The sequence below is a fragment of the Lolium perenne genome, chromosome 2 (genome assembly GCF_019359855.2).
Source record: "Lolium perenne isolate Kyuss_39 chromosome 2, Kyuss_2.0, whole genome shotgun sequence".
In the NCBI taxonomy this organism is placed as follows: Eukaryota; Viridiplantae; Streptophyta; class Magnoliopsida; order Poales; family Poaceae; genus Lolium; species Lolium perenne.
The window spans coordinates 185,981,636-186,004,528 of NC_067245.2; the positions used below are offsets into that span (position 1 = coordinate 185,981,636).

At 47.0% G+C, this 22,893-nt stretch overlaps 2 protein-coding genes across 2 annotated transcripts; one reads left to right on the forward strand and one right to left on the reverse strand.

Annotated features, from left to right (window-relative positions):
- Positions 1 to 2,645: 2,645 nt before the first annotated feature.
- Positions 2,646 to 9,880, forward strand: LOC127334125 (sugar transport protein MST3). Its single transcript, XM_051360541.2, has 3 exons — positions 2,646 to 2,916; positions 3,014 to 3,336; positions 8,639 to 9,880. Exons 1-3 carry the CDS (start codon positions 2,787 to 2,789, stop codon positions 9,728 to 9,730), a joined length of 1,545 nt encoding a protein of 514 aa, XP_051216501.1. The 5' UTR covers positions 2,646 to 2,786; the 3' UTR covers positions 9,731 to 9,880.
- Positions 9,881 to 11,429: 1,549 nt separating this feature from the next.
- Positions 11,430 to 16,194, reverse strand: LOC127334126 (uncharacterized). The gene is made up of 5 exons (XM_051360542.1): positions 15,946 to 16,194; positions 14,511 to 14,920; positions 12,673 to 14,404; positions 12,414 to 12,560; positions 11,430 to 12,233 (listed from the first exon to the last, which is right to left on the reverse strand). Exons 2-5 carry the CDS (start codon positions 14,559 to 14,561, stop codon positions 11,677 to 11,679), a joined length of 2,487 nt encoding a protein of 828 aa, XP_051216502.1. The 5' UTR covers positions 14,562 to 14,920; positions 15,946 to 16,194; the 3' UTR covers positions 11,430 to 11,676.
- Positions 16,195 to 22,893: the final 6,699 nt, after the last annotated feature.

Genomic DNA, 22,893 nt, shown 5'->3' on the forward strand with positions numbered 1-22,893 from the left:
TGTCCATCGCGGTAATCCGCCGAACACCGTGTTGGCGGGTCGAACAAACGATGATATTGACCACCTCCTTATGCCGGCGAGTCGGGGCAGTCGCTGAGAGACGGTGCAATAATGGCAGCCCGACGACATGTGGTCGCGGCGGCACCAGTGTTGGCGGCACCGTCGGACTGCTCCCTTTGGATGGCGGTGGAACCAATGATACCGACAGCTGTTCCGGACAAACCACGGTGGGACATGGCGAAGGTGCCTGCGGTTTCGGTGGGCGGTTTCTAGGTTGGCGGGAGATGCCAAGCATGGGAGAGGCGAGGACGGTGATGGCGATCCAGCGGGGTAGGAGGCGGACCGGGAGGGGTGGAGGTGGTGGAGAATGGGCTTGCTTTGTTGCAAGGGGATCCCGCATACGAAATCCTATGTAGACGGGAGTGTCGTTGCCCCCAAATCGATCCTTCCACGTAAAGACCTACACGAGGTTACGGGTGATTTTATCGAACTTTAAATTGTGCCGGCATTTTGTTGGACGTGTCGGTATGGCCCAAAACAACATCTTACTCTAAAAAAATCTATTAGAATCGCTATGGGAGACGTCTGTGGAGAGATGCTCATGCAGTGGTTCTTCAGCCAGCGTAAGAATTACTTCTACACGCTGTTGTAGCTGGTCAGCCAGCCTGTGTTGCTTGGGTTAAACTAATAAAGGTCCATGTCCCGTTGCTGGTGCTGTGCAGATCAAATTATAAATTTATAATACTCCCTCCAATTTATACTAGGGGGTGTCACTGATCTCCAAGGAAGTAAATTGGTTATAGCATGTAGTATACCTGCAAGTCAACTAACGAGCAAACTAAGAAAAGCCAAGCTAGCTAGCTCGATCTGCTCCAAGTCTCCAATGGATAGCGGCGGCGTGTAGACAAGTGATACAATAATCTTTCTGTCTGTACGCTTAGTTTCTACGGCTATACGCACGCAGGTCTGACTAACGATCGGAAGAGCGGCTGGCTATTCTTATCCACACCCAATAGGGAGCACAAGAGTTAGCCGTTGCCTTTGCAGCTACTACTAGTCAACGCTGATCCATCCTCAAAGCCGTTGTCTTTGAGGACGTGGGCATAGCTCAGTGGTTGGGGTCGCAGTGGCCCACCCCAACGACCAGAGTTCGAATTTCTGGAATTCTCACGTCGAGGTCCCGCTTCTACTATATCATTTAGTGTCTAGTTCCTCCTAGCACTAATTCATTTTTTCTTTTACTAGTCAACGCTGATCCATCCATCTATATCACCCTGGTATATGCGTGGAGTACATTTCTGTCCCTGTAAACCTGTCGCGCAGTGATTCAGTGAACACAGCTCGTGCTTTCACGTGCAATCGGACAGCCCTCTCCAGCTCCATCAAAAGAACTCGTCAACTGATAAATAGTGCTCCGTGATTCGTGCAGTTAATCATGCATGCTCTGGAGTCTGGACCCAGCCAATGGGCTTCTAAGCATGTTCCCAGACAGTTAACAATCGTTCTCGCCATTCTTCCTGTCAGCCACAGCAGTGTTTGGAGCGCCTCTGAACAAGACCAAGGAGCCGTTGGTTTTTGTCAGTTTCAGTTTCAAAACGCTGATCCGCTACCTACTTGCGACTTGGATATCATATCAACATCTCATCCGTCTAGTTGGGCTTGTTGTATGATTCGAAGTCTTCAGAAATTACATCATCCGCATGAATACTGAAATGGAAACCTCCGAAGAAAGGAACCGGTTGATTATTAACATGCTCACCGGATCAAGGCGGGCTGGGGATAAGAAGGAACACACACGGGATACCCTTGACGATCTCTGGATCAACTTTAGGGGCCGAATTTATGCATGATGCGTGCAGTAAAGCACCAAAGAAAAGGAAAACAGAGTCACGAGGAAACCGCCAATTTCTTGTAGAATATTCTTCCTCGAAAAGCTGCTAGCTGATCGATTAACTCTTCCAAATGGTCATATAGTAGTTAAATATATTGAACACCTCCACCGGCGGCAATGTAAGTACTTAGTAGCTGGAGTACGTCCCAGGTTGCTGACTCCATCATATCCAAAATTAGCGTCCTTTACCAGGTATCCAAATCTAGCTGTTCAGCTGTCATCCATCCATCATGTATATGTATGCAAGCATATATTGTATTGGGGATGTGACATGTGAACAATCTCCAGAATCTATATGAATATAGTAGTATTTCTGATTTGTTTCAGATTGCAATTAATTCGGCCGATTCTTTGGAGAAGTTGCACCAATTTAAACAATTATAAGTTAGTTATTCCATCATCAACAACATATTTTCGAAAGATCATCAACAACTTGTGCACTACTTGATCAGCTCTTAATTGGGGATGAATCGTATCATGCATATATATCTGCAATCCATGAGTGTATACGCATGTGAAACAGCCCCAACGGTGCTGGAAACCGAATCAAGCAAGTCAAAACCATAGCAATCAACTTGACAGCCGCACAACGGCCGGCCAGCCGGATTAAGATAAACCATCCAACGCAGCATTCAGACATATTTGGGCTAAATTTGACCACCACCTCGGCAGTTGACCTGCTTGCTTGCAAACCACACGCACAGCGCAAACTAGCTGTTGGCTATTACTCAAAGAAACGCAGCTGCCTGCCTGCCTCTGTTAGTCCGTTCTGGTTCTATATAAGCAGCTTCACCACCCCATCTCCTCTCAGGCTCTCACCACATTCGTGTACCAAACGTTCAGTAGCTTATTTTGGGCATACATACATCTCTTGTAGTACTTCTCTGAGTCGACCATGGCCGGCGGCGCCGTCGTGAGCACCGGCGGGAAGGACTACCCCGGCAGGCTCACCCTCTTTGTCTTCTTCACCTGCGTCGTGGCCGCCACCGGCGGTCTCATCTTCGGATATGACATCGGTATCTCGGGTACGTCCATCTCCCATATGATTAAGTAGTCCATGTATAATCACCTTTACGATCTCTTCAAAAAATTACTAACATCATTACTGTAAACCATTAACAGGCGGTGTTACGTCCATGAACCCTTTCCTGGAGAAGTTCTTCCCGGAGGTGTACCGGAAGAAGCAGGGCTCGAACTCGACTAACCAGTACTGCAAGTACGACAACCAGCTGCTCCAGACCTTCACCTCCTCCCTCTACCTCGCGGCGCTCGTCTCCTCCTTCTTCGCCGCCACCGTCACCCGCGTCGTGGGCCGTAAGTGGTCCATGTTCGCCGGAGGGTTCACCTTCCTCGTCGGCGCCGCGCTCAACGGCGCAGCCCAGGACATCGCCATGCTCATCATCGGCCGTATCCTCCTCGGCGTCGGCGTCGGATTCGCCAATCAGGTAATAATTAGTTATGTCGTCAGTTTATAAGTAAACCGATTGCTATGCGTAGATGCCACTCTGTCGACCTGTCTCGTTTGGTTTGACAACCACGCACCCACGATCACGATAGCTGCAAGCAAATTTACATGTGCTAGCAAAATGGAACGAACGAAAATAAGTTTAAAAAAGATTAAAGCTATCAAGTGTCGAGCCATCCAATGGGACAGAGGAATACTGATTAACTAATATCGACAAAATAGTATATTGTTAGCAGAGCGATTTCGTCAATGATGATGCGTGTCCAAATATATCCCATCATTGCTATCAACATCAACGGCTGAGTTTTCAAAAGAGATGACGAGGTTCAGACTGAAAATAAGGATTAACATGATATTCTTTAGGCGCATGAACAAATACCATGTCTCTATCTAGAAAATTTGTATGAGCAGCAACTACCAACTAGCATATGCATATGCATGTGCCAAGTCCAAGCTGGTAGGCTAGTTTATTTGGCGGATGATATTATATGCTACTACTATTAGCTCCCCCGAAGTCCAAGCTGTCCATAGACGATGCTTACTTCCCAGAGGTTGACTGCCTTGTTGTTTTGCTTATCCAAGCAGCAGCAGACTACTTGTCTCCATGGCCACTTCTTCTCATGTTCCTGCTCGTCTCACTAGTCACTATTAGCTACTAGCTGCGATCTGGAGTTCTGGACTCAATTGTACTATCATTAATTCACTCAATTTAGAACCCAGAATACTGTCGGTGCTCGAAATAAGGGGACACCATATTAAATCTTGAACTGAATGAATAGGCGGCAAGGATGAGCTGTTGAAAGCACTATTCATTTTAGCAGCTGGTGCACTGGTTCAATTGATCAATTCATTGGGCCGGCCGGCAAGCTGTAGATCGATCATAGTCTTAGAGCATCCCCACTCGTTGGCGCTCCCCACGCCCAAATCCGGACGAAACTACCTCCGGATTGGACGAAATTAAGGCGTGGGGAGTACCGTATTTCCAGTCGTCCACCCGGAGTTCGGCGGATAGAGTTTAAATTCAAACAAACCGCCGTCCCGCGCTACAAGTACGGCCAGTTGATCGGCAAAAGGAGCAAAAGGATCAGCCACAGATCGGCGATCGGAGGGAAATTACACGGAAACAGGCTCGTCGGCAGTCCCGGCCGGCACGGCTTCGTCCGACGGACCAGTTTCCTCACACGTCGTGGCCGAAGCGGCTGCGGCGGCGGATGATGAACCAGCGGCAGTGGACGTCGAAGCAGCCGCAGTCGACGAGGTAGATGGTGAGGAAGACGAGGTATGAGCCGGCGGAGACGACGAAGGACTGGCCGGAGTGGCTCGGAGGATGTCGTTGCGGTGGCCCTGGTACCAATTCCTCGTCTCCTCGTCCATCAGTTCCATGTCGCCGCCGCCCATGAGGAACGCCAAGTCTGTGTTCCTCTTCTTCGCCGCCGCCGTCGTCTTCAGCAGGGCGATCCGGACGCCTTGGTTGGCGAGCATCTCCCGCCACCTGCCGTCGAACTTGTCGTTCCTCCCGTCGGCGTGCGTCCTCAAGTCGGCCCAGCACTTGTCGATCGACGCCTGCATCCTGTCGGCGGGATTGCCCGTCTTTTGAGCTCTTTGAGCTTCTTCGCCGAGTTCGGGGCGCCCTTCCGCCGCGCTTGCCGCCGGAGCGTCGGGGTTGTACTGCTCGGTCTTGCTCTTCGACAGGGTCGTGCGGACTTCCTTCCACTTCTCGCACTTCTCGAGGCGGGCGTAGACGTTGAGGAACTTGAACTGCAGGCTAGTGTCGTCCGTGTACATGTCCAAAGCTCGGCGCAGCTGGGGAAAAAAGAGCACGGCGATGCGGGTCAGCTAACGACGATGTACCTCGGTGATGCAGGGTCGACGGAGCATACCTTTTGCTCCATGTCGTGGCCGCCGATCGGCCGTTTCTCGCACTCCTCCCGTATGCCGTGCCATTTGTCGCACGCCGTCTGCATGAGCCCCCAATGGGTGGCCATTGCCTTGTCTCCCGGAACACGTTCATGTTCGTCTTGTTGAAGTAGGGATCGACGAGTTTGCGCTCCTCGTACGCTGCTTCACTCGAAGCCAATATGTGTCGAACGACTGATTGGCCCCGATTATGCCGTTCGTGGACACGGTCATCCAAGCTTCGGCGAGGCACTCCTCTTCCTTCGGCGTCCATTTGATACGCGGTTCGGCAGGCGGCGAGTCCTTCTTCCTCTTCTTCTTCCCCTTCGACAGGTTGGCGGCGGCTTGAGTTGGCTCTTCTTCTTCCTCGCCTTCTTCTTCGACGGCTTGGCTTCCGTCGGCAACATCCTCGCGATGCTCGTTGCGCGCCGCCACAGCTGCCGTCGCCCTCGTCTCCTCTTGCGTGAAGAACCCCGGGCACGCAGCGGCGGCGGTCATGAAGAATCCCGGGCTCGCAGCGGCGGCGGTGGTGCCGGAGGTGATCATCTCGTGGATCTCCTCTTCGTTCGGCGCCGCCATCGCACCGAACGCGAGCGGCCCTCGTCGCATGGCCGGCGAGGTGTCCTCGAACAGGCCGCCGCCGACGCCAAGCTCGGGCGGCGACGGTGTGGGCTTGGACGGTTGGACGTAGGCGCCCTCTTGGAACACGGCAGTCGGCGACGGCGAGTACAGCGAAGGCGAGAAGGAAGACGGGGAACTTGTTGTACCTTGCGTCGGCCATTGGCCGGGGAACATGCCGCCGCTATAGGCCATGCTGATCAGCCTCGCTTGTTCCTCCTGGGCCGCCTCCGCCGACCTCTTGGCGGCGGCTCTTTTCACCCTCTCCGCCCTGGCGCTTGTTTCCACGTCGCGCCGTTGCTCGTCCGCCGCCCACTAGGCGTTCGACATGCCCGGCGGCTTCGTCTTCTTCGCCCGCATCTTCCTCGCCGGCGCCTTCGGCGGCATTGTGGTGGACGAGAAGACGAGGAGGAGAGCGGTGGTGGACGAGAAGACGCCGCCAGGAACTGGAGCTGGAAGACGAGGAGATTGGGGGATTTCGGCGGGAGAGAATGGGGATATGCAAGCAAATTGGAGGGAATGGGGATATGCAATCAAATTGGAGGGAAAATCGACAGGATTATGTTTTCCAGTCGCCGACTACGCGGGTCCACACGACGTTTCGCGCCAAAACCTTTCGTCCGGAGTCCCCGAGCGCGCCCCGGGGGGCCGGGGGTGGCGTGGGCTCGCCGGATGGATTAAGGGCCAAATCCGGACGAAAACGAGGAACCGGGGGCGCGACTGGGCCGAAATTCGCCGTCCGGATGGAAAAAACGTCGCTCGGGGGCCTCGTCGGGGGGACGAGTGGAGATGCTCTTAAGTCTTGCAAGTACTCCATCCGAACTTCACGTGCAAAAGGGCTTTCTTTTTTTCGTAGATCAATCGTAGAGAAACTGTTCAAGCATGTGAAACTAATTAAACCTTAGCGCCCAGCTAAAAAGGCATAATCCCGGGCATGAGTTTTTTTTTTTTTTTTGAGCAAACCCCCACAACCTGAATGCATATCACGGGCTGTCATGCGATTATTTCACAGCTAGGCCTGCATGCACATCACATAATGCCTCCAGCAATGTCGATATGAGTACTCACACGGGCTGAGTGAAGGAAAAGACGAAGAATATAGTTTACCAAGTAGGAGCCCACGGCAAGAGAAAGAGATTCGTGGATGCATGTCCGTATCTTAACTTTTTTCAGCTAGCTCATAGAAATTAGGTACACGCAAGTTGGATTTCCACATGCGCCATTGCTTTCTTTGAGTCCTCCAACGACTTTGACTCCGCTAGATCAATGGCATCGCTTTCAGAGCAAGTCATCTGCTGACGAAGCAAGCAAGAAAGCAACGCATATATAGCAAGTAATATAGGGGAGTGATGTTTTGGCTTCTGGGTTTATATGGTCCCTTTATTTTGAAATACATCTTTGATACATTTTAAAATGTTAAAAAATTGAAACAATACATTTAAGTGTACATCTTCACATGCTACGAGCGCATAAAGTCTTTCCATGAAAAATCGGCATATCGTTTGGGTTGTGTAAAAAAGATAAAATTTAGTGCTAAAAATAAGCTTTTTTGTGAGAAATGTTTTGTCATTTTACATCGACCATAAAAAATACTGATTTTACACACATACATTGTCGAGATTTACAAGCGATTCTTTTATTGAAATATTTTAGCAAATAGAAATATGTTTTTTGGGTGAAGGAAGGGTATTCACGTCAGTACACACATTTTGAAATAGGCTAATATAAGTACTCGTGATATTTTAGTAGTAGGATCTCACGTCAGTACACACTTTTTGCAAGACACGAGAGAGGAACTATTTTGGAGACATGAGAGAGAGGACGCGAGGCAAACGCTAGCAATAATATCACCACATGAGAGAGAGACGGCCCACAACTACGTTTCATTTCTAAGGCTGGTGTCAATGCATCACCCCACTATAGCCTCGCCACGTCAGCTTTTCCCTCACTCTCACCCCACTCTCACCTCGCTCTCACCCCACGGTGCCAGTGCACGAGCTATAGTGTCAGCTCTCACTTCTCTCTCCTCCCTACCGCCTCCCTACCGCCCCCACTAGCACCGCTATCGCCTCCCTCTCGCCCCGCTCTTGCCTCCAACGTGGGCTATAGGCGGGTGGTACCGCGCCCTAACGCCGGGCGCCCGCGCCACCGCCCGACGCTACCATCTCGCCCCGCTCTCGCCTCGCTATCGCCCCGTCGCGGCGGTAGCGCCCCTCCTAGCGCCCGCGTTGGCACCAGCCTAAATGCCACAAGTCTTTATACTCTTTTGTTGTCTAAACACAAGCAAAATGCTAGTACAACATACTCTCTAGATGCATGCCGGAGTAAGTTTTCTCCAATGTTGCAAACATGATTCTGTAATGTTCAATGAGCTGGACACAAATGTTGGAGCCTCACGCGTAACACGGAAATCAAAACAGCTGCTTATTTTACACAACTATAATCTTTGACAGAAGAAAATATCTTCTTTTCTGATCGCTGAAGAAACTGCTTAGTTGCGCGGGATCAGCCAACTAATGCCTAGCTCACGCAAAATCAAAACAGCTGTTTATTTTACACAAATATAATCTTTGACAGAAGAAAATATCTCGTTTTCTGATCGCTGAAGAAACTGCAACTTAACTTATACAAAGACCAACGTAATAAAATAGGGATTTGCTAGTTCTGTACACTTGGCTGTTTTCCTGGCCACATAGTGAAATTTCACGTTTCAAATTTGAACGTAATTTCGGTACTGACGAACTGGTCTGGATGTTTTGCTGATGCAGTCTGTGCCGGTGTACCTGTCGGAGATGGCGCCGGCGCGTCTCCGGGGCATGCTCAACATCGGGTTCCAGCTCATGATCACCATCGGCATCCTGGCGGCGGCGCTCATCAACTACGGCACCAACAAGATCAAGGCCGGGTACGGGTGGCGCATCAGCCTTGCCCTTGCCGCGGTGCCGGCAGGGATCATCACTATCGGCTCCCTCTTCCTCCCCGACACCCCCAACTCCCTCATCGAGCGCGGCCACCCGGAGGCGGCGCGCCGCATGCTCAACCGCATCCGCGGCAACGACGTGGACATCAGCGAGGAGTACGCCGACCTGGTGGTGGCCAGCGAGGAGTCCAAGCTGGTGCAGCACCCCTGGCGCAACATCCTGGACCGCAAGTACCGCCCGCAGCTCACCATGGCGATCATGATCCCCTTCTTCCAGCAGCTCACGGGGATCAACGTCATCATGTTCTACGCGCCCGTCCTGTTCGAGACGCTGGGCTTCAAGGGTGACGCGTCGCTCATGTCCGCCGTCATCACGGGCCTCGTCAACGTCTTCGCCACACTCGTGTCGGTGTTCACCGTCGACAAGCTGGGCCGACGGAAGCTGTTCCTGCAGGGCGGCATGCAGATGCTGGTGAGCCAGCTGGTGGTGGGCACCCTCATCGCCGTCAAGTTCGGGACCAGCGGCGTCGGGGACATGCCCAAGGGCTACGCGGCGGCGGTGGTGCTCTTCATCTGCGTCTACGTCGCCGGCTTCGCCTGGTCGTGGGGTCCCCTCGGCTGGCTGGTGCCCAGCGAGATCTTCCCGCTGGAGATCAGGCCGGCGGGGCAGAGCATCAACGTCTCCGTCAACATGCTCTTCACCTTCGTCATCGCGCAGGCCTTCCTCACCATGCTCTGCCACCTCAAGTTCGGACTCTTCTACTTCTTCGCCGGATGGGTCGTCATCATGACCGTCTTCATCGCCCTCTTCCTGCCGGAGACCAAGGGGGTGCCCATCGAGGAGATGGTGCTCGTCTGGAAGGGACACTGGTTCTGGAACAGATTCATCGGAGACCACGACGTCCACGTCGGCGCCACCAATGGCAAGGCCACCGCATAGACTGCATTCTCACCGTCGTGTACATTAATTTCTTTTCCCTCGCTGCTCTGTGTGTATCCAACCGTAGATGCCTAGGTGGTCGATTGTGTGTTTGTGTTTCGCCGATTCTTGCACTAATTAAGATGTAATCAATGGCTATTATTATGATTATCACACCTGCCTATCTGGATCAAGAAGAATCAAGTGCCTAATTCTGTACACAGGCCTTGCCAAGACAGTGATGCAAAAGGATTCCCGAACCTGAATTTAAGTAGACGGTATGAAACAACCCAAGCCTTGCAAGACAGCTAAGGGAAAGTGCACATTCATAAAACTACTTTAGGCACAAGTGTACAAGTGTATTATCATAGGGGATAATCCCCACAAGGCCACAAGTATCTGACAAAATCTGGCATTGGAAGCTCGATCATTTCCAGTGTATAACGCACATACACTCACCCTTATAAACGCATACACGCACACCCTATCCCTATTAGCACCTTCGGAAGACTGAGCCGGTGGATTGGATCTTAAAATTGACGATGTCACTACAAGCACCGCGCTATCGACGGAATGTCGCCCCAACTGAATGAATATTTCGCCTTTATGAGACACAAAGATATCAAACCTAGAGTTCGAACTATGTGGGCTAGGGGTACAACTAACCACCTAGGGTTGGTTCTTGAGGCAGCCCATTCTTGTGCACATACTATGTGTATTGACTACACTCAAGCACTAATAGGAGTGTAGTATCCTGTTTATGGATTGTAAATACCGTTTGATCAATAGAACTACTATTCTTAAAAAAAAAACTCCGGAATATTCGGGCTTCCGATCCTCCGGATCAACATCCTGATACGTGTTTTTTTCATGTTTAAAAAATACTAGAATATATGTGGTCCACATCGGTTCATGCTTCTCCACCTTTTCCTTGCTACTTATCTCTCCTCCATGTATAGCTTTTTTTTAACCCCCTCCACGTATAATTTTAAAAAGCCGGATTGGTTCGGTGCTTCGACCAGAGAAAACCTGAACCGACGAGCTCACCAGTTTTAAAGAGGTAGTGGTACAAACAGCAAAAAAACCTAGGGAAAAATATGCCCCAAGTGGAGTTAAACTCGTGACCTTTAGCTAGGAAAAAATATAGCACCACACGATGCACAATACCACTTGGACTCACCACGTTTTATGATTATATATTGAAATATACTTTATATATACCTTTTATGTCAATTTTTCCAAAATTTGCTTACATTTTAATTAAAATAATATTTTTTTGTCACCTTCGAACTGGATGAACCGGTGGTCGAACCACCTCGCCTGTTCACTCAACACCCTCTAATGCAGCCCAGATCTCCCCACAGCTGCCGGAAGCACCCCCGCCCCGCCTTCCACTCATTGCAGCACCACCGCGCCGCGGCAGCTGATTAACCAATAAAGCTTATGATTCTCGTTAAAAAAAACCCTGCTTTCACCTAGTAGTCTCTTTCCACCTCAATTCCAAGAAAACACCGATCAGGGTAGTTCTCTTTCGACCTCAAGTCCAAGAAAGCACCCATCAGGGTACTGGACAGATTTTGGCTGGTCCAACACTGGCGTGCCAAATGACCTATTAATTTGGGGTTTCTAGGATTTTTGAGATACACTACTACCAAACAAGACCTTTAGGTTTCAGCTTGCAGAAACAAGCCAAACGTACTAGACAAAAACATTCAAAAACTTAAGACTGAAGGAACCAAATCAATTCCCAGAGTACTTGTGTCCGTTCCACATCAAAGCTTACATCACCCAAATGAATTTATTCAAAAAACACTACTATGCAAAAAGCCCCAATGTCTTTAGCAGCATATGGAAAGCGCTCTTGACCATACTGTTTTGAGCCATTATTATTTTACAAACTTAAAACAGGAAAACTTGGAATATCATTGTCCAAAAGGCTTTTGTTCAACGGCTGTGCTTGAATGATCTCACTGCGACTTCTCCTCGATCTGAATTTGCTTCACCTGTTCCCCAGCGCCCACATATTCCACTGGTCTAGAGCCCAGCACTGCCGTTGGCATGTTCCAGGACCTCGGCTGCTTCACCAAATGGCCTGAAGTATGTGCAGAACGGGCATGCCGTGAAGATGCGCCCGACACCAACCTGGAAGATTTACGGTCCGACCTGGAACTGCGGTCGGAACGATGGGAAGAAGAGATCTTGCGAGAGTGACGGTCTGAGACCTCCTTTGAGCCAGTTGCTCTTACAGGCTGCTTGTTGTACACAGCAAGGTTTGGCAAGAGACCTAACAGATACTTCTTCAGGTGCTGGTCACCTACATTTTTCTGTGCTGGGTTGCCATCCAGGTTGATAGCTTCGAGAGAATTGTAGTTTGCAGCCAGCTGGCCAAGACCCTTGGATGTAGAGATCTTGTTGTGGCGCAAGTCCAGAACCTTTAGCTTCAGAAGGCGGTGAAGACCATCTACCTCACTGATCTTGTTACCAGCCAGATATAACTCCTTCAGAGACGAACAGGAAGCCAAACCTGAAAAATGTCCCAAAACATAACTCGGTGAGTGATTTGTTTTTCAAAACAATATATATCCCGTACAAAAAATTCAATGCATCAAGGACTACAGAGCATAATGCTATTGATGCAGTGCTCAGTTCTACATAAACTAAGCATACATGGTAAGAAGAAAGTAAAAGCTGTCGAAATCCATACCATGGCCAATTCTGGAGATCCTATTATAGCTGATGTCCAGCAAGCGTAAGCGTGTTAGTTCTCTAAGGCCTTCGATAACTGAGATATTATTCTTGGACAGGCTTAACATGTGAAGACCTTTCGGAAGTGCTCCTGTAGTTATTCGCACTGCACAGAAAGCCCTAGATGTTAGAGAATTTGATGGCATTCTCTCCTGAAACAGATAAATACTCAAATAATAACTATAACTAATTATGCTGAATTATGGAAGAAATCTCACCAATTGAGTTTCCAGATAGGTTCAATAGTCGTAGGCCTGAGAACGCGCTGAGTCTTGGGATTGCAACCAAACCAAGGTTTGCCAATTGTGCAGATGAAGAAACAGGAGTAAGTTTTGAAATATAAGTGTAAGCTATCTCCATGCCAAGATGACTTTTAGCATTAGGGCGCACAGAAGAAACGCCGGTGACCGACTCGCTATATTTGGCTGATGCAGAACTTGAACTTTCTCCCTGCTCCTCCACAATGACTTCACTCTCAATATCAATTTGACTGATCCAATCTTCGATCCTTTTAATGCTATAAGTTCTAGGAGAAAGTTCATTTGCGTCCAAATGTTGATCGCCATTCATTCCAGTTCCACCGTGTTCAGCTTCCTCACTAATACCCTTGGAGTCAGACAGATTCTTCAAATTAGGCATGTCAATGCCAAGTGACATGTGGTAGAGAGTGCTATCTCTATTCCACAGCTTATTTTCCCTCTCTTCATCTGTGGCTCCATTGACGACATCATCCTTGCCAGAATGGTGGCAGCAATGCTCTGAATCGGGAAAGTAGGGGGAAACTGGATCAGTTGAGTTGTCAGCAGTGATATTTTTACCATCCCAGTATTCATGACTTGGCATCCCATCCCTGACAAAATTTTCATCTAAACTTGCAGAGGACCGTTGCCCACCTTCAGCGGCATCAGAGCGACCTCCTGAGCCATCTTCCAAGTCTAATGTTTCAAATATATGTGGAGAAGAAGGCCCACCGCAGAGCACATCCATATTTGATTTAGAGCGGTTTGTTTCATCACCACTCAAGTAATCTGCCTTTTCACCATCCATTGAACATAAATCCTCGAAAGATCTGCAACGGGGGCCAAGTCTCTCAGAATCAACAGAACCTTCTACATCACTATTGGAATTGTTCTGGAATATGGCAGACTGTGATCTTGGAAATTTGCTTTGGTCATAAGACATGTGATGCATGTCAGAGTCAACAGCATGGTCAACTGAAGGTTCATAAACACCATGACTCATCAAGTCAGATGAGGCATCGAAAATATTCTCATTGTTCTTGCTGACCAACTTAGTAGATTCACCAGCATCTGTATCGCTCTTGAAACTAGAGCAATGACATCTGTGATCCTGGTCTATACTATGGCACTCACTACCATCACTACCATGATGATCAGAATCCTTCTGAAGCATGTTTCCAAGAGACTGGCTCTTCTGCATGAGCCCAACCTTCTCCTCCTTATCATCATCAGAGGATGCATGTCTATTCCAGTCCTCAGATCTCCAGCATTCTTGATGAGACAATGAGTTTATATCATACTGCACACTAGCAGCTGAATTGTTATTTTCATCTGTCATCTGATTCGGGCTCTTTGATCCAGTGGTGAACTTCACTGTTTGTTCCCGAGAATCATTCTTTGAAGCAGTGAGCATGGTTTCATCTTCCATCTGGTTCGGGCTCTTTGATCCAGAGGTGAACTTCACTGTTTGTTCCCAAGAATCGTTCTTTGAAGCAGTGAGCATGGTTTCATCTTCCATATGATTCGAACTCTTTGATCCAGCAATGAACTTCACTGTTTGTTCCCGACAATCATTGTTTGAAGAAGTGAGCATTGTTTCAACTTCCATATGATTCATGCTCTTTGATCCAGCGGTGAACTTCACTGTCTGTTCCCGAGAATCGTTCTTTGAAGAAGTGAGCATGGTTTCATCTGCTAGCAGAAAGCACTCCTGAAATACAAAAGAAAAAAAAAGGATATTTGGGGTTAGATTAGTTGTTAGCTCGGACACGTACTACAATGGGAAACTAGTCAAAATACAGCAGGTAATTCCATACCTTAGGTTTGTGTTGTGTAGTAGAGGATGAAAAGCAGAAAAACCTAACCATAAGTCAGCACTAGTGTCAAGTGAGCTAACACCAGATCCAAAAACAGAATCAATCCAATCACATTGCTAAATGACAGGACTATCTTGGAAGAGAGCTTGGGCTCAGCAAGAAAAAAATTACATCTCAGCTGCCGGCACAAATTAACCGTAATCAACAAAGAGACCCTCCAGTGCTCGACGGAGTCTCCAGACGTATGACGGGATTACTCCCAAAGGCAGTGATAAGTTGAGTGCAGAATGGTTGCAAACCCACACCCACTTAGAGGTGCGAGACCTGTATGAACTCTTGATATCTGCCAGAATGGATGAAGGGTTTAGGTACTAGACAATTCCAGGTGGTTGCATGCAGCCGAGAAAACCCTGCAAAAGAAAAATGGGTATGAGCAATCATCGTACTTAACGTGAAAATTGTCAAGACATTTGATTATAGCAAATCAATCGTATATACAACGCAAGGACAAATCGTTTGCTTTTGTTCAAAACATAAATAAGGACTCATGTTCGCTGCAAAACGTTTGCAATTAGTACGTAAACAGTGATGTTCAGTTCATGAATTCTGTTGATGAAATCAGTTATTACCTTTATTCAACTGAAACTACAATAAGACGAGCAAGAGGACCAAAACACACAAGTATTGCTACATGACTCAGCTTATAGCAAATCAGTTATCTCCGTGCCACTTTCGGCAAGAGAGGACAAAATCCCAACAACAAGATTTGAGAGGTCCTGCACTCCAAAGTCCGAACTCCTCAGCACACACTCTCTTCCCGTGATAAAGCAAGCAAGCGAAGCTTGGCAACTTGTGCATGTTCCCCTGTCCCCTTCCCCCCTTACCACACCTCACGGTTTGCGCGAGATTGACGCTCGCACGTCCATGTCCTTGCACTGTATTTTAAACAACTTTTACAGAGCTAATCGTTTTTAATCTGAAAATCTGGTGCTGATGGCGAGGACGGAGTATTATATGAGCCCTCAGAGCAGATATGCTTATTAATACTGTGTGGACTAAATCAAGAAAGCAACTGGCTTGGTTTATAATCTCGCGGAATCGAATCAAAGCTGCCTCGCAATTCCAACCATTGATCCTCTGCGTAGCTAGAGTCCACTGCAAGGCGATTAGATTCCACTGGCCAGGCAGTAGATTCGTGTGGAATCCAATTCGATAGGGGTCTTTGCGTAGTTCTTGCTTCAGCGAAACCAGATCACCGGCCGGAAATCCGCAAGCAAGCACAACCCCAAGAACGGGCATGGCGATGAAGAAAGAGCATGGCGTATCTATCTAGTAGTATGTAGGCATACAGAGACGACGAAACCGCGGCATAAATCTAGCAAGACGAATCCTTGAGATGAGAAATTAAGCGAGGACGAGGAAGTAGCGTGCTTACCTTGTCCCCGTGGCTGTCCTCTCTTCCACGTGAGCGGTGGGCGCTGGGCGGCGGCGGCGCTTTTGTACAACTGGATGGGATCTGTGCGTAAGTGCGCGCGCGTACGATGAGTTGTACTCGGATTGGTTGGTTACTGGAGAGAGGGAGAAGGGGACGGTGGACGGAGGAGGATGACGAGGAGGAGGGGGGTGAGGAGAGGTGGCGTGCTGCGGCGCAATCGCGATCGGTAGGAAGAGGTGGGTGGGTGAGGGGTAGGGTTGGAGACTTGGACCTCGTATGTCAATTGGTTTCCTCCTCCTCCTTTTTATTTATTTATTTATTTTTATAATGGGATATTACAAAATTACCACAGAATATAGGGGACTTTAAAAGGAGATATTTTACAACGAATTAAAAAGGACATTGTTTATTTATTTGTAAGTCGTGAGCATCATTTTAAAACCTGAGTCATTTTTCGACAATTTGCCTTATTTTGCTTTGCAATTTGATTATTTGTCACGCACGCTCTATATCACTGATATGTAGTGGTCAAGTGTGCCAAATCATCAAATGTCCCATTTTCTAAGGGTTGCGGCGACGGTGACTTCACACGGGCAGCTTCCGTGGACGTGGCTGTAGGCGGGTTAGTCGGCGGCATGATACGTTCCAAACGCATCTATAATTTTTGATGCTCCATGCTTGTTTTACACCAATTTCTATATGTTTTTTGTACATTTTGTGGCATTTTTATGTATTTTCTATAACTAACCTATTAACAAGATGTCATAGTGTCAGTTCCTGTTTTCTGCTGCTTTTGTATTTCAGAAAAGTTATTCTGCAAATATTCTTGGAATTGGACGAAACAAAAGCCGAAATTCCTATTTTGTTGTCACGAAGACATAGTTCAAAGGGGAGACGGAGAAGAGCCAGGAGGCGGCCACACCATGCCTAGGCGCGGCCCCCCTGGCCGCGCCTAGGGGTGGTGTGGCCCCTCGGGCACCCACCGACATCGCCCTTTCGCCTATAAATTCACATCCTTGGGAAAAACCTAAACACCCAAGCCTCCATCCACGAAAAGTTTCGTAGTCGCCGCCATCATCGACCCTAGTTTGGGAGGGTTCTGAAGCTCTTCCCAGCACCCTGCCGGAGAGGAAGATCATCACCAGAGGCTTCTTCATCACCATGCACACCTCCGAAGTGATGTGTGAGTAGTTCATCTCTGGACTACGGATCCATAGCATTAGCTAGATGGTTGTCTTCTCCTCCATATGCTTCATGTTTAGATCTTGTGAGCTGCCTATCATGATTAAGATCATCTTTATGTAATGCTACATGTTCTGTTTGCTGGGATCCGATGAATATTAAATACTATGGTTGAGTTGATTATAGACCTGTTTATAGGTTATTTTTTATCTTGCATGCTCTCCGTTGCTAGTAGATGCTCTGGCCAAGTATGTGTTTGTTACTCCAAGAGGGAGTATTTATGCTCGATAGTGGGTTCATGCCTCTAGTAATCTGGGAGAGTGACAATAACTCCTAAGGTTGTAGATGTGTTGTTGCTACTATGGAGAAAACAACAATGCTTTATCCAAGGATAATTCTATTGTTTACTTACACACTTTACTTAATGCAATAATCTGTTACTTGCAACTTAGTAACCAAAGTTGTTCGGATGATATCCTGAGGGTGGATTATTAGTCATAGATGCAGTTGGATTACGGTCTATGAATCTTTTTGTAATTTCCAAATGAATCTCATAGTAATCATCTTGTCATGTATGGTCTTTATTCCGCCAATTGCCCAGCTGTATTTTGTTTACCCAGCATGTTATTTATCTTTATGGAGAGACACCTCTAGTGAACTGTGGATCTCGGTCATTTTTTTACACTGATAAAACAATCTACTGCAAAGCATTGTTCTCTTTATTTCACTGCAAACAAATATCTTTTTCCACACTATACGTCTAATCCTTTATTTTCAGCAAAACCAGTGAGATTGACAACCTCACTGTAAGTTGGGGCAAAGTAGTTTGGTTGTGTTGTGTGCACGTTCCACGTTGTTGCTGACACCGGTAGTGCACCCTGCCAAAGTCAGTCAGCAACACCTTCAGAAGTGATTTATTTCTCCTACTGGTCGATTAAATCTTGGTTTCTTACCGAGAGAAAACTTGCTGCTTTGCTCATCATACCTTCCTCTTGGGGCTTCCCAATTGCATATTTTGCACAACATCACGGCACCACGGCCAAGCAGTGGTAACCTTCCTCAAGTTGCCTCCATAGGGGTTGATGAATAAGCTTTGTAAAGATAATTACGGATTTAGTTTGTAAGGATGTGAAACTAAACTAACATTTATTTCACAAACACGAAACCTAAATAAGTTAGGCTCTACTAAGTGCACCACCAACAAGTTAATATATAAGCAAGATAGCACATGATATATAAACACAAGATACACAACATATAAGTACTTCAAGCTCGATGGTTATCATAAGGAATGTAAACTCGGGTATAGAGATAACCGAGCCACGTGGAGACGAAGATGTACTCACATGTTCCCTTACATGAAGTAAGGTATGTCACGTGGGAGAGATGCAGGTCATCAAAAAGGTCTCTCGAACGCCACGAAGGCTCACCTTCTTCTCCATACCCCCTCACGAAGGCATGAGCCCTTTCCTTATGGATAGCTTTTCCTCCACATCAGAGATAGCAAGCTTGACAAACCACTTCACAAGCTCCACGATGGAGAAGCCCGAGCATGTTCACAATCTTCCACGAAGAGATCGATGGAGCAACAACCGTCAAGCCAACTAGGAGGTTACCCTCCAAGAGTAACAAGCTCACGGTCTCTCACTCGAACAGATCCTAATAGAGAGCTCAACACTATGCAAGGATGCAAAGCAAGAACACCAAAGATTTTCAAATCCTTCACACTCAAATCTACGTTGGATTTGTGCCCTAGAGGCTAATAAGTAAAGATAGTTTTATTGTCACATCCATATTATTCATAATAAGTTTTATGTCATGTTATAATGGTAAACGGTATTAATCTGAAACATTACTGCACGTGTGGTATTGAACATGTCCCTAGTAAAATAGTCCATTGATTAATAAGATGATCAAGGTTTCCTGATTATGGACACCAACACAATTAATAATGGATTCATGTTATTGGATAAATGACATGGTGGACACATTCCCATATAAGGTATTGCAATGTGAATATGTGATCATATCACAAAGTTCAGTATTGCCATACTGATGTCTACGCACGCTTCTATTCTTGTAGGCAATGTTGGGCCTCCAAGTGCAGAGGTTTGTAGAACAGCAACAAGTTTCCTTGAAGTGGATCACCCAAGCTTTATCGAACTCAGGGAGGTAGAGGTCAAAGATATCCCTCTCAAGCAACCCTGCAATTAAGATACAAGAAGTCTCTTGTGTCTCCAACACACCCAATACACTTGTCAGGTGTATATGTGCACTAGTTCGGCGAAGAGATAGTGAAATACAAGTAATATGTATGATTATGAGTGGTAATTGCAATCTGAAATAAAAATGGCAGCAAGTAAACATGCAGTAAAACAGTAAATTAACGGTGATTCGATACTTTAAAACAAGGCCTAGGGATCATACTTTCACTAGTGGTCACTCTCAATAATGATATCATAAAAGAATATATATAAGCACTTCACTATGCTACTCTGAACTACTCTCGGGTTGGATAACGAACAATAATTCACCGCGTAGGGCTGCAATCAAACCTTAAAGATATATTCCCAAGTACTAATGAACACCCCACGTTGTCACTTTGAGCATTCACAGGAGGTACTAACACACCACAATTTTATAGAGACATCCAACTCAAATCATAATTCAGTGAACAAGTATTCTGTGAAATATAGCCTAAGAGACCCACACGGTGCACACACTGTCACCTTTACACACGTGGGACAAGGAGTCTCCGGAGATCACATAAGTAAAATCCACTTGAATAGCATAACGACATCTAGATTACAAAGCTCATGTTCACATAAAGATCACACCATGGGAGAGAGAAATAAACCACATAGCTACCGGTAGAGCCCTCAGCCCCGGGGGAGAAATACTCCCTCCTCATCATGGGAGTCAGCAACGGTGATGGAGATGGCGGTGGAGTCGATGGAGATGGCTCCATGAGCAATTCCCCGTCCCGGTAGGGTGCCGGGAAAGAGACTTCTGTCCCCCGGATCTTGTCTACGACGGTGGCGGAGCTACAGAACTTTTCGTGGATGGATGCCAATTCCTTTAGGGTTTTTGCGTCGGCAGCTTTATATAGGCGGAAGGGCGAGGTCGGTGGAGGCCTGGTGGCCCCAGACCACCCCTAGGCGCGAGCCAGGCCGCGCCTAGGCATGGTATGGCCACCCTGTTTCCCTCCTCCGTCTCTTCTCTGGACTCCATCTTCGCTCCGGGGGAAATTGGAACTTTGGCTTTTCTTTCGTCCAATTCCAAGAATATTTCCTGTACAACTTTTCTGAAATACAAAACAACAGAAAACAGGGAACTGGCACTGTGGCATCTTGTCAATAGGTTAGTTCCGGAAAATACATAAAAGTGCCACGAAGTGTAAACAAAACTTATAGCAATTGGTGTAAAACAAGCATGGATCATCAAAAATTATAGATACATTTGCAAAGTATCAGCATCCCCAAGCTTAATTCCTGCTCGTCCTCAAGTAGCTAAGTGATGTCTACTCACGCTTCTTTTCCTGTAGACAGTGTTGAGCCTCCAAGAGCAGAGGTTTGTAGAACAGCAGCAAGTTTCCCTTAAGTGAATCACCCAAGGTTTATCGAACTCAGGGAGGTAGAGGTCAAAGATATCCCTCTCAAGCAACCCTGCAATTACGATACAAGAAGTCTCTTGTGTCCCCAACACACCTAATACACGTGTCAGATGTATAGGTGCACTAGTTCGGCGAAGAGATAGTGAAATACAAGTGATATGGATGGATATGAGTGATAATAGCAATCTGAAATACATATGGCAGCGAGTAAACATGCAACAGAACAGTAAATAAACGGAGATTCGATGTTCGGAAACAAGGCCTAGGGATCATTCTTTCACTAGTGGACACTCTCAACATTGATCACATAATAAAACCACTCCACACTCTCTGTTGGATGACAAACACCATTAATTGTGTAGGGCTACAAGAGCACCTCAATGCCGGAGTTAACAAGCTCCACAACATTCGATGTTCATATTTAAGTAACCTTAGAGTGCATGATAGACCAACGCAATTATACCGAGTACTAACATAGCATGCACACCGTCACCGACAGGCTATGAAAGGGGGAATAGATCACATCAATACTATCATAGTAATAGTTAACTTCATAATCTACAAGAGATCACAATCATAACCTATGCCAAGTACTACATGATGCACACACTGTCAACATTACATCATGGAGGAGGAATAGACTATTTTAATAACATCACTAGAGTAGCACATAGATGATATTCAACTAGATCACCAAGAGAGAGATAAACCACATAGCTACGGTAGAGCCCTCAGCCCCGGGGGAGAATTACTCCCTCCTCATCATGGAGACAGCGATGGCGATGAAGATGGCGGTGGAGATGCCTTCCGGGGGCAATTCCCCGTCCCGACAGGGTGCCGGAACAGAGACTTCTGTCCCCCGAATTGGAGTTTCGCGATGGCGGCGGCTCTGGAAGGTTTTCTGGTGTTTCGTCAATCCGTGTCGAAGATTTAGGTCACGAGGCATCTTATAGGCGAAAATGCGGAGTCGGAGGGGCCACGGGGGTCCCACACACTAGGGGGGCGCCCCCCCTTGGCCGCGCCGCCCTGTGGGGTGGGGCCCCTGGCTCCCCTCTGGCCCCTCTTTGGTGCTCTGGAAGCTTCCGGGAAAAATAAGATACTGGGTGTTGATTTCGTCCGATTTCGAGAATATTTCTTTTGTAGGATTTCTGAAACCAAAAACAGCAGAAAACAGCAACTGGCTCTTCGGCATCTCGTCAATAGGTTAGTTCCGGAAAACGCATAAAAACATTACAAAGTGCGAGCAAAACATGCAGGTATTGGCATAAAACAAGCATGGAACATCAAAAATTATAGATACGTTGGAGACGTATCAGCATCCCCAAGCTTAGTTCCTACTCGCCCTCGAGTAGGTAAATGATAAAAAGAATAATTTCTGTAGTGACATGCTACTTACATAATCTTGATCATACTATTGCAAAGCATATGAGATGAATGCAGTGACTCAAGGCAATGAACTATAGTTGCTAACAAATAGATAACATATAGCAAAACTTTTCATGAATAGCACTTTCAAGACAAGCATCAAAAGTCTTGCATAAGAGTTAACTCATAAAGCAATAAATTCAAAGTAAAGGCATCGAAGCAACACAAAGGAAGATATAAGTTTCAGCGGTTGCTTTCAACTTGTAACATGTATATCTCATGGATAGTTGCCAATACAAAGTAATATAACAAGTGCAATAGGTAAACATGTAAGAATCAATGCACAGTTAACATAAGTGTTTGCTTCTAAGATGGAAGGAAATAGGTAAACTGACTCAACATGAAAGTAGAAGAATGGCCCTTCGAAGAGTGAAGCATGGATTACTATATTTGTGCTAGAGCTTTGATACGTCTCCGACGTATCGATAATTTCTTGTGTTCCATGCCACATTATTGATGATATCTACATGTTTTATGCACACTTTATGTCATATTCGTGCATTTTCTGGAACTAACCTATTAACAAGATGCCGAAGAGCCGATTCTTGTTTTCTGCTGTTTTTGGTTTCAGAAATCCTAGTAACGAAATATTCTCGGAATTGGACGAAATCAATGCCCAGGGTCCTATTTTGCCACGAAGCTTCCAGAAGACCGAAGAGGAGACGAAGTGGGGCCACGAGGCGGCCAAACCATAGGGCGGCGCGGCCTGGCCCTTGGCCGCGCCGACC

Coding starts and splice junctions, on each gene's coding strand:
- LOC127334125 (XM_051360541.2), top strand. CDS start 2,787: ATGGCCGGCGGCGCCGTCGTGAGCACCGGCGGGAAGGACTACCCCGGC. Junction 2,917..3,013: donor ATATGACATCGGTATCTCGG/GTACGTCCATCT, acceptor AACCATTAACAG/GCGGTGTTACGTCCATGAAC. Junction 3,337..8,638: donor GCGTCGGATTCGCCAATCAG/GTAATAATTAGT, acceptor TTGCTGATGCAG/TCTGTGCCGGTGTACCTGTC.
- LOC127334126 (XM_051360542.1), bottom strand. CDS start 14,561: ATGGTTAGGTTTTTCTGCTTTTCATCCTCTACTACACAACACAAACCT. Junction 14,405..14,510: donor CTACACAACACAAACCTAAG/GTATGGAATTAC, acceptor TTTGTATTTCAG/GAGTGCTTTCTGCTAGCAGA. Junction 12,561..12,672: donor CCTATCTGGAAACTCAATTG/GTGAGATTTCTT, acceptor CTTTCTGTGCAG/TGCGAATAACTACAGGAGCA.